This window comes from Syngnathus leptorhynchus, chromosome 1, assembly GCF_054491065.1.
Source record: "Syngnathus leptorhynchus isolate UIUO chromosome 1, UIUO_Slep, whole genome shotgun sequence".
Lineage (NCBI taxonomy): Eukaryota > Metazoa > Chordata > Actinopteri > Syngnathiformes > Syngnathidae > Syngnathus > Syngnathus leptorhynchus.
Window position 1 is genome coordinate 9,110,156 of NC_141195.1, and position 15,323 is coordinate 9,125,478.

The 15,323-nt window shown below is 42.0% G+C and overlaps 1 protein-coding gene across 1 annotated transcript in view; it reads left to right on the top strand.

Annotated features, from left to right (window-relative positions):
• Window positions 1-15,323, top strand: part of plxna2 (plexin A2) — a 126,619-nt gene that overhangs the window by 67,909 nt on the left and 43,387 nt on the right. The window contains exons 5-7 of the mRNA XM_085929080.1: window positions 4,219-4,319; window positions 11,194-11,317; window positions 14,058-14,211. Of these exons, the coding sequence (XP_085785206.1) occupies window positions 4,219-4,319; window positions 11,194-11,317; window positions 14,058-14,211 (379 nt within the window). The remainder of the gene's footprint in view (window positions 1-4,218; window positions 4,320-11,193; window positions 11,318-14,057; window positions 14,212-15,323) is intronic.

Here is a 15,323-nt window from a genome sequence, read left to right on the forward strand (position 1 = left end):
ATGGTGGTTACGGAGGACTTAAGGGGCCCTTAGACTTTTGAACTGGGAGTATTTGCTCATCTTTTGTGCTCGTGTCCTTTGCAAACACCGGCTGATACGCTCCGGTCTCACTCGCCCCTCTGTGCTGCAGTGGTATTGTGTCGGTGATCGATGTTGCTCATTCCAATGATGTGGTAGCCTGGCTAGCCCTCATTAAATATAGAAAGCATGGCGTGGATTACTCGATGTGCATGTCTATACATCTTTAAAAGGAGGTAAAGGAGATCCCAAAGGTGCCAGATGTTTCACCACGTACCGCCGAGAGGTTTTGAAGGTTGGAGGTGCCCGGCGTCCGCACGGGCTTCTTTCTGAGGTCAGAACCCTACACCGTTGCCTTGGAAACAGCCCACCAAATAGCTTCCTGTGTATTACTGCTGACAGTGGGACTTTTTTCTTTCTCTATTTGTCGCCTCATCACAGAGAGGCGCATCTGGTACCACATAGAGCAGGTCTCCTCACAACAACAGAGCAATGGGACATTTCCACTTCACTCAGTTCTCCTTTATCCACCTTTATTCTCTCTGGTTCTTTCTTCTTCTCAGCTGTCGCTGCTCAGCCATCCATCATTGAGCTGCGGCGGACGTTGGCCGGGTCTCTCGGTAGAGGCATGGAGGCAATGAAATGGAGCCATTCGTCATCTGTCACAAAGACATAGAAACAAATGAAAGCCTCTCTTGCAAAAGCACGTACATTGTCAGTGCCATAGCGGAAACACCTTCATACCACTGGGGACAGTCCTTCTTCAAAGCCTTTATGAAAATATAAACAGCCGCAGTGATGAAATGCCACCCCTGTGTCATCTGTGTTACAATGTCATGTCTTGAAAAAAACAAACAAACAAAAACTTCTGAATGTAGTGTTACTAACAAAGCACACAATAGTAATGTTAGCACTGATGCTCACTCGAACAAGGCATGAGAAGTGTCCTGGTTGGTTCACCGGTATTATATCTGCGGTCTCCATGGCAACGCCAGAGTCCCTGTTCACCATATTAAAAGTCAATGTGGCATCCAATTGAAGCTGTTTTTAACATGACAGCACACTGTAGCTTTTTTGACACATCCAAAGCTGCATTGAAACTGCGTTAATAATGGAAGCCCATTCAGCCTGATCTTGAGGACACTGTTATGTTAACCCTTCTGCTGCCAGCAGTCGTTGATATTGTCAGACAATAGAGTGCAAGTTCAGTCCTTAAATAGCACCCCTGCTTAGGTCATCTTAAGCTACTATTGTATTAGCATTCATTTGCCGGGAGCGGAGGGCTCTCTCGCTAACATTCCCCCGCAGGTCAGCGGAGGTCGTCTGGGCCACCGCTGCGTTTCTTCCCCAAAAACAAAGATCTGTGCAAACAGGTTTTATGACACCGTGCGAATGTACACACACAGAGACCCCTAAACACACACACACGCATACACTAATGCAGGAGAAGAAGCATCATTGTGCAGCCCTGCTGTGTTGAGTGACTGTAGCGTGTGCTGAGCAACAGCTGCTGTATTCCCCTAACATCACCATCCCCTCCCCACATTTACAGCACTGCTGGCCCATGCTGATCTCTGTACAATGCACTACACAGCAGTAAATACTCTTATTTGTCAACTCTCCTATTTGTTTTCCTGTAACATTTTTGTATTTAGTTTATGTTTGGCTGTCTGCTGGCTCTTCAACTTTCACCTTTCCCAATCTCTAAAGGCTGCCTCTTTTTCTCAGGGTTGCTTAAATCCATCTCAAATTGGCTATTCAAGGAAGATGTAAATGTTTTCATGCCTCTGTCGTAAAAACCAAAACAAATCACATTTTTCATGGTCACCTAGTCGGAAATTACTTTATTATTGGATAAGTGATAAATATAATTTAGAGTCAGTCGAGTGAATGGAGCTTACGGGCACAGCAAAGTGGTAGGAAAAGGCCCTTTATGGATTTCAAACGAAGTTTAAACAGAATGTGGTAATTAAGTTTCCAAAGGTGGGTGCAGTGTAGAACAACAGCCGTGTTCTAGCTAATTGGTTAGATAATCCAAACTAGACCAGGCTATGCATGAGTACCACCGCTTTTGCTGCAACTCGCTGTTAGCCGGCGGCCGTGTTGGTCATCAGTCAGCGCCTCTGCCACTGATGTGACCGTGTCTGCAACTCATTACAGCGCGCCACCTGTTTGTCCCCAAGCAAGTCCTCCTTGAGGTGATGGGGGGTTAGTCTAACAGGAGCATCCCTGTGCACAGTGTCGGGATTGTCCCGCAGTGTCAATGGCTCTCTTTGTCCCCTTCCCTCAACTGTAGCCCCCCTACCCCATCTTGTCACTCTGTTGCTGTTGGCGGTCAGACAGGTGGGGGGGTTATTGAGCCTTTGAGGAGCAAGGATTAAACAAAGAACTGATATGATACAGTCTGGAAGAGTGCTCTTCACGGCAGCTGAGGCCAGAGTTTGCTGTCAGCTACATTTAATATGATATTGTGAAGGAGCAACTCAATAGATGAGTGTGTAGCCTTACTGCCACAATACAAGGCCCTGGATTTGAAAATACATTACGGGATGTCAGCTTTGCTCTTTTGTGCCATATGTTGGATTCAGTGAAGTCTCAAAATTGGATTACAGTAAATGTACTTAATGTACAGGAGGCTACTTTAGGAAAGTCAAATATTTAACTGCATTTCTATAACCTATACGTTAGGTTCATTAAAACATGAATACAATGTTGAGTTTGGCTAGAACTCAAAATATAGTTGTAGAAACTTGGAAGTTACTAGGTTCATTGAAGAACTGCAAGAGTTTGTTGATTGAAGAATGTATTTATTTATTTATTTATTTATTTATTTATTTATTTATTTACTTGTTTTTTGTGTGCTTGTTTGTACCAAAACTTACTCATCTGACATGTTTGCAAAAACATGCACATTTGCATTATCAAAGGCCAAACTGCTAAATTCTCGTTAATATTAATATAACTCAACAGTGCCTACTAAACAAATGTATGATTATTACATAATTAGTCATTGATCTCTTCTATTAAATGTTTGTTCAATGAATATTTCAGAATTAATTTGAATCTATTTTCTCATTTTCCCTATAGTACTTGATGACTGGCATGAATTTCTTACGGTATAGCCGCATGGATTGACAAGATGTACACACACCACCCCTTTCTGTGTCATTGGTTTTTACTTGCGTACTTAGCGTAATTCATGCCAATCAGCCTCATTTGCAAACATTGTCTAGGAGGAGGCTTCAGACAGAAGATGGCTATAGTATAAAATATGTGATGTTAGATCTTAAAAAAAACACACGATTACTAAAACACATTCATAAATAAATGACCCAATAACTCTGCACCCCAAAAAGACGTGCGATATGTTAGTAGTAATTATCTCAACATAGAGGTTAGGTTCACTTAAACCTCTAAACTGTCTTCAATAGAACAAAGCACATATTTGACTTCCTTTGCGCTCGCCAAAAAGCTCACCACAGTCAGTTAGCTCAAACAGTCGCCAGCCCAGTGCACGTTTCCAAAAACCACTCCGATTGCTATTTTCACCCGTTCATTCGAGCCATCGTCAATTGTACAGCGGCAGCTCATGAGCTATTGATCTCGGCTGCTCTCTGTCAGACCTTGTTGTCATTAGCCAGCGAGGCAAGAAAGACAGGAGTGAGATGTTAATCTGACGTTGAAAAATGTGCTTTCCATCATTTTTATCTAAAGTGGTGTCACCGTGTTCTCTACTATGAACAAGAATTCTAAACACATCCACTTACGAGACAGCTGCCTTGTTTTGGTGTTCGAAACACATCTTACCCTTGTAAAAAGACACTTTTGTGTTTTTTAAGTGCGGCCACGGACTGCCTCCACCTTAGCGGACAGATGTCGTGGTGCAGACGAAAGCCAAGTGATGGCACGAGAAGCCTCTCTCTGCAGGCCAACTGATCCCAGCTGCTCACTGCTGGTTCTTGATCTGGCTGGCTATCAAGGCGACAGTTGCTTCCTACTTGACAGCGACGTACAAACGTTCATATTATTCACTAAAAGAAAGAATCGACAGTTGGGGGAATAACCTCATGATGTGAATGATGCCAAAGACTGTTGGGATTGTAGTGTCGTTTGTAGCTGTGTGAGATTGATCATTGAGTTTTGTTTGTGAAGAAGTATTAGGTGGCTAAATTGAAATATTGCTCTCCTATTTGTTTCTAGGTGACCCAAGTTCCTATCGAGTCCTGTGAGCAGTACGGGACGTGTGGCGAGTGCCTCAGCTCCGGGGACCCGCATTGCGGCTGGTGTGTGCTGCACAACATGTAAGTCTCAGACACACAAAGACACAAAAACCGATTAACGTATGAAGAAAGGAGGAAATGAGACCACTTATGCATCCCTTACCTTTGCATTTGCACACTTTCATGGGCTGTGCAATCAATATGACCCACTAACGGCTGAACAGCGAAGCACGGAGTGACACCCCCTGGTTCAGAGGTGTAATTACATTATGAGGAGTCGAGAAAATGAATGCCTTCATTTGTTGGAAATGCAAGTGAGCTTGATGAAATGACATCTTGAAGGAATGAACATAGAAAGTGAATGTGGCCCAGTCCCGAAGAGATTGAAAAACATTCCTATCTTGTTTGTTCTTTGTTGCTTGAGCACACAACCATCAGTCTGAGCTGTTTGTCAGCTGCCACATCTTGAATTCCCCACTTAAAGTGCAGATTTTTTTTTTTTAGGGTTGCAAGGATGCAAAAGCAACCCCTCTCTCAAATGGTAAAGAGGAATATTTGTGTGTCAGAGCATGGCAGCAATCATCATTATCGCGATGGCGGCCCCAAAGTGCACTTAGAGTAATTTGCATCACTCCAAAGCCAGGACAGGACAAATAATTGCCTAGTGACAAGGTAATTCAACATGTTCCTGCATAGGTGGGGGGGAAAAAGTGTGTGTGGGGGGGGGGGTGTTCGTTACTGTCTGCGTTCCTTCACACGCAGATCACTTAGCACCGCATTAGCTTCAATGTTTGCATGTTAATCATGTGCTTTTGTGTGGGTGAGCGAGGGAATGAAGCCATAAAGCATTTGAGGTGGTTGCGAATTTTACAGCTGTTACCTTGCAGCGATAACAAGGCCAAACAAAAGTTTACAATGATGGTCAAAAAACTGTTAAAAAGCAGCAAAAGTGTCTTGATGATATTGCATGCTGTAATGGCCTCCCCACTTTAGAGTCTACTTGAATATATTCATGTATAACTCAAATTAATTGGTGAATTTCGTATGTAGTCCACAAGTGTCTGAATAATCAAAAGTTGAATTTTTATCGGTGCAACGGTCATGAGTCTCTTCCCCATGATCAGATATTTGTGGTGATGCCAGACTGAAAATACAATGAAGACAGATTGGAATAGAAACAAAATAGACGTAGCTAAGCTCTTGTTGTCATTTTGATGGAGGTGAATTTCTTGAGGAAATACGTCATCCAAACAGTTTTTTTTTTAATTGCATTTACTTTACAATTTAATCACCCTGCGTATTAAATATGAAATACATATTGCCTAGAAAGAAAACTCACCATATGTTGTATTTTATCAGGGTGCCATTTTCTCCCTAAGGCAAAGTCACCACTTGAATTGAGAGTGATGATCTTTAAGTGGTCAAGCAGCTGTGGCGTGCTAAAAGCTGTCAGTCTCATTAGCATGTTTGCGTGCGTCTTGTCTACGTGTCAGTCTGTCTCCCTTTACACGTGTCCAAACACACGGCCAAACCTCTGTACTGTACATTTGAGGGATAAAGAAGGTTAACAGGCGGCCATCTGTTCTCCTAAGACCACCTGTCCTTGCTCCTAATCCCCTTCACGTCGTCCTGACCCCTTCATGAGTGTGGCGGCACCCTTGTTAGCACTAGCTAGCAAAGTTTCTGCAAGAACAATGACAATGGTGATGATGACCTCTTCTTTGGTGATACCACACGTTGTTGCATATTTTAAGAATGCAGGCCTATGTTTGCTCGGATTGGACCCCTCATGACTCATAAGGAGACATTAAACCACAGAGTTGAAGAAAAAGTTCTGAGAATATCATTATCGTCCACATTGAGAGCAATAGCCTTCTAGTTTTTTTCTTTTCAAATCTAATTAAACCCCACCAAATTTTTTGACTGATTGATACGATTGAACGATTAATTTTAAAATTATAATATTGTATTTGAGCGCAATAGTTTATTCATCAATGGTTTATACTCATGTCTATAGGAAGACACTTAAAAAAGAAACAAGAAGTATTAAAAAATTGGATAACTGAATTGGCATACTAATTAGCACGTCCATCTCAGAGGTGCAGGGTTCGATTCCAGCTCCGGCCTCCCTGTGTGGAGTTTGCATGTTCTCCCGTTCCTCCGTGGGTTTCGTCGAGTTGCTCCGGTTTCCTCCCACATCCTCAAAACATACATGGTAGGTCAATTGACCACTCCAAATTGTCCGTAGGTGTGAAAGGTTGTTTGTCTATGTGTGCCCTGCGATTGGCTGGCGACCGGTTCCGGGTGTTCCCCCACCTCACGCTCAAAGTCTGCTTGGATAGGCCCTCGTGAGGATAAGCGATTCGGTGGATGACTGAATACAATAAATAGAACATTCTTGTCACCGCTACACCAAATGTTGGCGACAGATTTCAGGCATCAGACTGATTCATTTTTGATGATTGCATTCAACACCAATGCACTTTAATTTGGTTCATATTCACACACAGCATGGTAACTCTGAGCCAATCCAGGTTAAGCAATGAAATGTTGAAGCGTCCACGGTTGCGCTAACAAATTTAAGAGCACGAGTCAATCAAAAACGACTGCAGCCTTCTGCCTTCATCGAAAACGTCCCTTCATCTCTGGCATTGGAGATGACACGTCTTGCCAGCTGTGCTCCCACCCACAGCTGTGATCACCCCCTACTCCCTGCGCCCCCTTACTTTCCCCAAGCTGTTGATTCTCCTAAATGATCTTTCCCATGTCTGAGTACCCCCTGCCAAAGCACAGTTCATATCTAAGCTACGCCACTCATCTCGTCTAACCCGTTGAAGACGTTCTTCCCTCTCGAATGAGCTCCGCCACACGCCAGAGATGGTTGCACGTAAACATCCCTCACTTTGATCACCCCCCCACCCTGCTCACAGCTGCCTTCCAACACATCCATCCTTTTTTCTTCTCATCCTACCACATCTCTCTTTTATGCCTTCAGTGGTAGTTAATTGAACACCGAGCGCTATCGACCTGCTTTGCCGCTGTGATTGTGAGCGAGGTGACAAGATGGCCGGGGGGTGGGGGCTGCCGCCGTCCCCTTCTTTAAGCTTTCTCATTTCTTCCTTCTTTGTCCCATTCATGGGGGGCTGCAAGGTCCTCTAATCACCCGCAGCTGCGAGGCCTCCCCTTCGTACTCGGAAGAATAGCAAAGCTCTGAGAACGATAGCAGGAGAATGAGAGAGTGTTTGATGATGCACACTCATCAGCCCCGCCAGCATTTGATTGCACCTCAAAGGGAGATCATCATCATCTTGAGCACTCTTCATTCGCTGTCTCGCTTATGGGGTAGTTGAGTCTTCATCTGACCGTGAGCCAAAAACATCCAGTCTGTCCTAGACAGCATCTCAAGGATTGTTAGGTTGTCACAGAGTCTCACGGGCATCTCTCGAAAGAGGATTTTACATCATAGGAAGTTAATGCCCGGGCATTCGTTTAGGCATGTTGTAGTTTTCTCAAACTAACTTGGAATGGTAATGCATTGTGGGCATCACAGGGTTGGAATAGTTATCACGGCATGGTTTATAGTTAGCTGGTTCCTCTGTGAATGGCTGACAACTAGTACAGGGTGGACACAACCACTTCCCAAAAGTCCACTGCAGAAGGTATTGGGTGCACTGAGGATGCACACAGCAGAAAATGGATGGATAGATAGATGGATTACTGCATGAATGGAACATATGAATCGATTCCAGAAATGAAAAACCCTGCCACAGTTTGGCTTAAGCCACAATAGTTGAGTACCCATTGTGTTCAAAGTGTGTGAAGGAATCGTACATATTCTTTTGCTTGATCTGCTAGATAGCAGATATTTTCATTCATTATTTCCGTTTTGTAATCAATCAAACATACTGTTTGTTTGCGCTTATGGACATGTGAAGACATGCATGTATTTTACCTCATTGGTGTTCCTGAAACAACAATGGATACGCCGTGTTCCCTATGTGAGTTTTTAAGTCTAATAAAGGTGGAAGTGTCCTCAATGCCATTGCCATCAGTTTTTATGACAGCCGCTGCTGATCTTTTACTCTCATATGCACATGTTTATGTATCATAAAGCGTGCGAGTATAGTTACAATACAGCACTATAGTTTGATAAAAAAGAAAAATCTAACTACGCCTTCCTGCTATTAGCAGCTTATTTGTGTGGAGTAAGGCTTCTTGTCAACATTTCCCGCTCAGCTAATGAGAGAGGCAAAGGGTCAGCTTCTAACTACACAGAGATAATGGCCATGACCCGAAACCATGGCAACAGCAGCCATCCTGCATTGCCCTCCTACCACACTCACCCACACCCACATCACCCATTCTCCACTCTTTCATCACACATTGCCTGACCAAATTAAATTTTATTAATAAAAAAAATAATCATTTGTGTCACTCGTGAGTCGAGTTAGAGACAGTAGAATATAAATTTGTCCTAATCATATAATATCTCTATTCAATATACAGTAATCCCTCGCCACATTCATTTATATAATTTATATAATTATATATATATATATATATATATATAAAAATCAAAAATTCTAAATTGAGGACTTATGGCACCAAGGTTGCCCGCATGCCAGCAGAAGAAAGGGAGTGCCTACACAATTGCAGTACGTACACTTGTACCTTTTTATAAAAAAGGTTGTTATAATATTAAGAGTTCTAAATCATATTTACAGCATTGTACCTTGTTATAATTTTTTTTTAATAATGACAAAATAATTCTAAAAATATATTTACAGTATGTACACTCGTACCTTGTTATAAAAACGTTGATATAATAATAAGTGTTACAAAAACATATTTACAGTATGTACACTCGTACCTTGTTATAAAAACGTCGTCATAATAGTAAAAGTGTTCCAAAAACATATTTACAGTGCACTTAAAGCTACATCTACATATGTTACACACACACAGACAAACACAAAAACACACATGTATCATATTTATATTTATGTTATTTATCCATTATTCTCTGTATGTCATGTATACTACATATTAATATCGTATTTACATGTTGGAAACTATAATTTAATGTTTTAATGATAACATATGCACTTATATGGTTTAAGATACATTTATTGAGACACAAAAAAATTATGTACGTATGTTAAAAATGAGAGGGTGACACTACTTGGCGGATTTTCACCTATCGCGAGTGGTCTTGGAACCAATTATCTGCAATAAACGAGGGATTACTGTAGATATAATAAAATAGTGCACATAAACACATACATATACAAAAACGAGATGTGTACGCTAACTCTTTTTCCACTGCTTCACTAACTCTGCACTTTGTTGCTCTCTGAAGCCCCCCCCCCCTTACCCTGGAGAGTTCAGTGCATATTAGTGTTCTACATGCCTGCTGCTGTATCATCTTGGTCATGTGCTGGATGTTGACCAAAGTTCTGACAAGGTAATTTTGCCCAGTATTGTTAGATAGAGATGTGACTGAGAGTCAGCAGGGGTGAGTATGTGCTTCAGAAGCATGATACGGGACCTAATGCGTATTGACACGCGTGCACGCCCACAGCTTGTAGTGGACCATCAGCCAGCACCGTGGACCGGGGCTGACCCGTCGGAGTCCAATTAGAGCTGCGGCGACCAGACAGCAAGCAAGCAGGCTAGACACTATGGAGGAGGATCGACTGTAGGAGGTGTTAATAAGGAGGAAGGAAACGGTTGTTGGCGGAGTTTTAATGAGGGACGTGGTAGATTGCGGAGACGTCATGTGGGAGATGCATGAGATTGCCATTAGGAGGGAATAGTGTCATTTGCAGTCTACTGGAGCTATGTGTGAGAAAGTTACAAAAAGTCTCACGTTAAGACATAATTGTTGACAAAACATGCCAGGTCACTGCTTGGTACCAGAGTTACTATATTGGGGTAAACTTTGATGGAAACAAACAGCCGTGGTCCACAATTGTTGTTTCGCTTGTGGACTTACATGTGTTCACTGGGAACATCGCCATCCATGCTTCATGTTCACGTTTGTTTGCAGAATTAAAATTAAACTGTCAAAAAATCAATAAAAATAAAAAATGATTCAGATCCTAGTTGGTGCGTAACCATTAGCAAAAAAAAAAAAAATTGTCGTAAGTGAGTAAAAGCAGATGTTTGGAGATGTCTTATTCTGAAGAAAAAAAACAATCTGTCTGCTTTCCAAAGACCTCCAGAAATCTGCACTAAAATTCAGCAGATTCAGACCATTTAAATTTTGACAAGGTAACTAAACAATTAATCGATTTTTAAAAATATGTATCACATTTGTGTAATTGATCAATTGTCTATTAATCATTGATATCATGATCTAAATTGACCTTATCTAACTTTCCACATTTTTTTTTTTAATGTAAAAGCATTACCGTTAATGGGAAGCCAAATACTAAAGAAACTTACAAAGAATTAATTATATGTTGAATAATGCATTGTAGCATTCCAAACTGACTGCTCCCTTCATAAAACCTTAAGCACTATATTTATTGTCATACATAATAAATGCCGTTACGAACATAAACTTGTACTCATGTAAAATAGAATCAAACACTATTACTATAGAAAAACTTCAAAACACACACGTGGTATACACAAGTGGCAAGATATAGCAGTTGGCGGTTGTGTAGCTAGCGCAATGAAGCTTATGGCGCAATCTCCATATTCACCAAGGATCTCTTGTCAATCCACACAAACAGATGGACTCCAATGTACCGCACCACTCACATCGATGCTTCAAATGAAAGTCCTTGGTTTACAATATAATCTACACACTTGATGCCTACGTATGTTTTGGATTGTTCAATCCTGAGGGAAATCTACACATTGAGCACCTATCACGTGTTATTCAGAAAACAACTGCCCCTTTTTTTGTTACATTAAGTACAATAAAATGCTGTTGTCGTCTGTTCAGATGCTCCCAGAGGAACCGTTGCAATCGTGCACACGAGCCGTACCGTTTCGCCGCCTCTCTGGACCAGTGCGTGAAGATCACTGTGTATCCCGATAGCATCGCGGTGTCTGAACCTAGTGTACCAGTAAGTTTACACAAACACATGCATGAATGCATTACACACACACACACACACACAAAATACATACATAATGCCAAAGAACTTGGACATGAATGTCGAAAAGTACTTCTCATCTACATAAGTGCTACCTACGTACAGAAGCAGAATCATGTGAAATGACTCCCTTGTCTTGATTGTGTGTAATGCATAAACATGAGACGGGAAGGTTCATAAGAGCTTTGTGTTGGCGTTTCAGCACGCATACGCATATTTGCATGGTGCGAAGCAACCAATATGGTTGCCAAGATGTGTTTGTGTGGGCGGCTGAGTGGGTGGTAAATGTTGCCCAAGTGCACAGTGCGTTTGGGCGCTAATTTGGGCAAAAATGTGCACGTGTGAGGATGTTCTTAGGCTCGCTGCACATCTACTGGTAAAGCTGAACGCTACTGAACCAGACAATCGGTAACACTTCACAGTTGGCGACTCACCCACCCACCTGGCAATGACTTGCTTGCTATAGTTAAAGACTGCAACCATTGATGCTCTTCTCAAAAGCAAAGTTTTGGGACACCACGTTATCATTTTATTGAACTACTTCCATAAACAACATGCTGCGATGGTCCAGAAAATAAGCAGATTCACCCTGTCTGCTTTTGCCGTATGAGTATATTAATACAAATAGGGAATGGGTGAGACGAAAGGAAAATGTGTGGATATTTTAGAGGCAACGCATTTTTTGTTTGAACAGAATATGGTATGTCTATTTATTGTTCTGTTTCTGGCCATCATGTCTTACTCCAAACTGCCCTCAACATGTTTGTTTCGAACTATCCACAAGAACACACCGACAAAATTCATAAGATTTCACAGGGCCAGTTAAATATCTCCATGACAACGCCGCCTCTTCACTCGACTGCTCGGAAAAGAGAGGAAACAATCCAATCACCTTTATTACACCTCATGCCAATTAGGCTGCCAGAATCTAAAAAAAACTCCCACTGCACCGCCGGTAAGACAAAAAACAAAAAAAGCTTGACAGTCAGGAGGCAAGTCTACTTTGTATAGCAGAAAATCTTGAGTGTTTATTCGAGATACGGACATGTCGAGAGGCTAATTACCACGAGAGGTTACTCAGGAAATTCCATGTCAAACAAAAAGCACTGATTGTTGCGTCTGTTGTAATCAACCATCCCCAGTATAATGAATGAGAATGGACATCTTAAGGTGAGTGTTTGTTTCTAGATGTGAACACCAACAAATGCAAGGCTTGAAATAAGAGCCTTTGAATCACAGTTTGTGAGCCAAAAGCGAGTTTGAGGCAGACTCGATGCTACTTAGAGCAACGCTGGCATGCTAGCGATGAGTTTTGGCTGGCTACTAGTCCAGCTAAACATGTCCCTGCAGTGTTGCACTGATGGTTCAAAACTGGAAGAAAGAGTTCCAACTGAGTCCCAAATTCTAAGCAGAAGTCGAACAGTTTATTCCTGTCTTGTATGCTAGCTTTGTCTATGCTTCTAAAATGTCGGCAGTCAGGGAGGAAAAAAACGTACTGATTGCGAAAAAACAAAGGAAATTGTTGGATGGTTCTTGATTCAACTGAATCTGGTAAAACACGTCCTTACAGGACATGGCGATATCCAGAAGCACAAAAACACCACAACGTGCCCAAAAGGTGGTGCAGGAGACAAAACACCTAAGCACCTAAGTGACATTGGGTAATGGCACCCGGAAACGAATTTCGCACAATCTAGTGTTGTTGAGTAAATGATGATTACATTTCTGGCGATTTACTCGATGAAGGCTGAAAGGCTTGCTGACTATCATCAGAGATGACTCAATTGCAGTGTTTCCTCGCAAGGGGCCTACAAATGGCCTGAGCCATGTACCCGGACTGTTCAGACCACAAAGTAAATGGCCGAACAACCGGGCACCACTGCCTTCAGAATAATACTAATATCTATAATTAGAACAATAATGATCGATAAATATTTATCAAATTGCAGGTGATCAACATTGATTCTTAACAATAAAAACTGATGAAACAAGATCGTCAGCATCCTTTTGACAGTGACCATCCTTTGCTAACACGGGACACCTCATCATCCGCTGTTGGGACATTGTGCATCTCTTAAAAGGCCGACAGTTAAGCTGCTCGGTTGCCTCGTTGGTCCCAGCAGCCCTGCGGTGTTTAGTTCAGAGGCAGATAAAAACAAAGAGAAACTTCAAACAGCGTGGCCCATATATAACTGCTAATGGACCTAGACGATGAAATGCCACGATGATAATTACCCGGGCTACTGTCTCCTTTGGATGAGAACGTGATCATATGACATGTGTCTGCAAAATGTATTTATAAATAAGTTTATTCACAGGCAGAGCAGCAGAAAACTGCCTTGAATGACTTCAAACGGGTGCATCTCCATATGCGCACGTGTGGCTTTTCGCATAAGTAATTCACAATGTACAGAACAATCTCGTTGCTCCATGCTAAGCTTACCTAAACGGTATCTCCATTTTATAGTGGTATTAACTTAACAATTTCACAATGAGGTTTATCACATTTCCAAAGTATGTAGCAAAAAGCAAATAAAAAAAAAACATGTTTATGAAACCACATGTATAACATATGTCCACCGGGTCGCCAAAAGTGTTCTTCAAAAATTTTAAATCATTTCTTGTGAAAAACAGTATTGGGCGTTGTTGTTTTTAAATATAAGTTATAAGTTATAATATAAGTTTCCTATTTCTTCCCTTCGACTCTCAGTTACTGGTGAAGGTCAGCGATGTTCCAGACCTTTCAGCAGGAATAACTTGTTCCTTCGGCAATCTGACGGAGGTGGACGGGCAAGTGAGTGGCAACCAGATACTGTGCGTGTCTCCTGCTGCCAAGGACGTCCCTCTCATCCCTTCCGACCAAGGTACACTTGATATTATCATCATAGTGGTGGACAAACCACCACTATTTAGTAAGCAATCAAAGTCCAGTTTCTTTTACAAAAACTGAAATCAAGCCTTGAACTCAAAATATACACATACACCATTCATTCAGCATCATCTTGCACATCAAGCTCACACTGACCCAGCATCGGTGGAGTAGCCGAGAGGTGTGCCTGATAAGAAGCCCTGCCATATTAGTACGTGATGGAGAACAAGATTGGTACCCTCTCCCAGCCTGTGGCTGATGGTACGGCTGAGCGCATTAGGGCCCTCCGGTTGTTTGCGGACGCAAATGTTCTAACATGTTGGTTTGGGGATGACAGGGAAGTTAATGTAGTGGATTAGCTCTCTGGCACTGAGCGACAGTCTCCTCCTGAGAGATATATTACCTGAACAAAGAAAACACACTTTATTGGGAAAGAAACTATATTTGGGCACTTGAGTGAGAGTTCAAAATAAAAGTTATAAAAATGTTAATCATTTTAAAATAACCATAATTTTACATTTATGTATATCCGGTTACTTATTTGTGGCCGCAGTCGCTGATCTCGCTGGAGTCCAATATTTTGGCATCTCTGGTCGTCCGTTGCTCTTCTGCAAAGTGAGTGAGATAGCCGTGTGGCTTAAAAGAAGATTGGGGGAGTGCGACTGACATTTACCTGAGGGAGAACATTCGTGTCTGGGCACCGATGATGCATTCCCCTGTGGGAGTTGTGGGCAAACAGAGCTGTCATTTACTCACAGGATGGAGAATTAGCACCCCCACTGCCCAGCCTCCTCAAAACACACAGTGATTCTCACACTCACTGCACATCATCTATTATTCAGTATGTTTGGTTTCAGCACCTTGTGGCCATCTTGTCACGGCAAAAACACATACTTGGGGTCCAACAACAGCTGTTACAATTTGTAATGATACCCAAGTACCCAAAAAATAGCACAAAACGAGGGCTTGGACTTTTGGACCTTTTGACCTGAGTAGTTTTCATATTCTTGATTAGTCAGACATTAACATGACAACAGCGTGCAAAATTAAGGAGATGGTCTCATTTCTGAATCTTGGAGGTGTTTGTGCCGACAGCAACTCTGCACC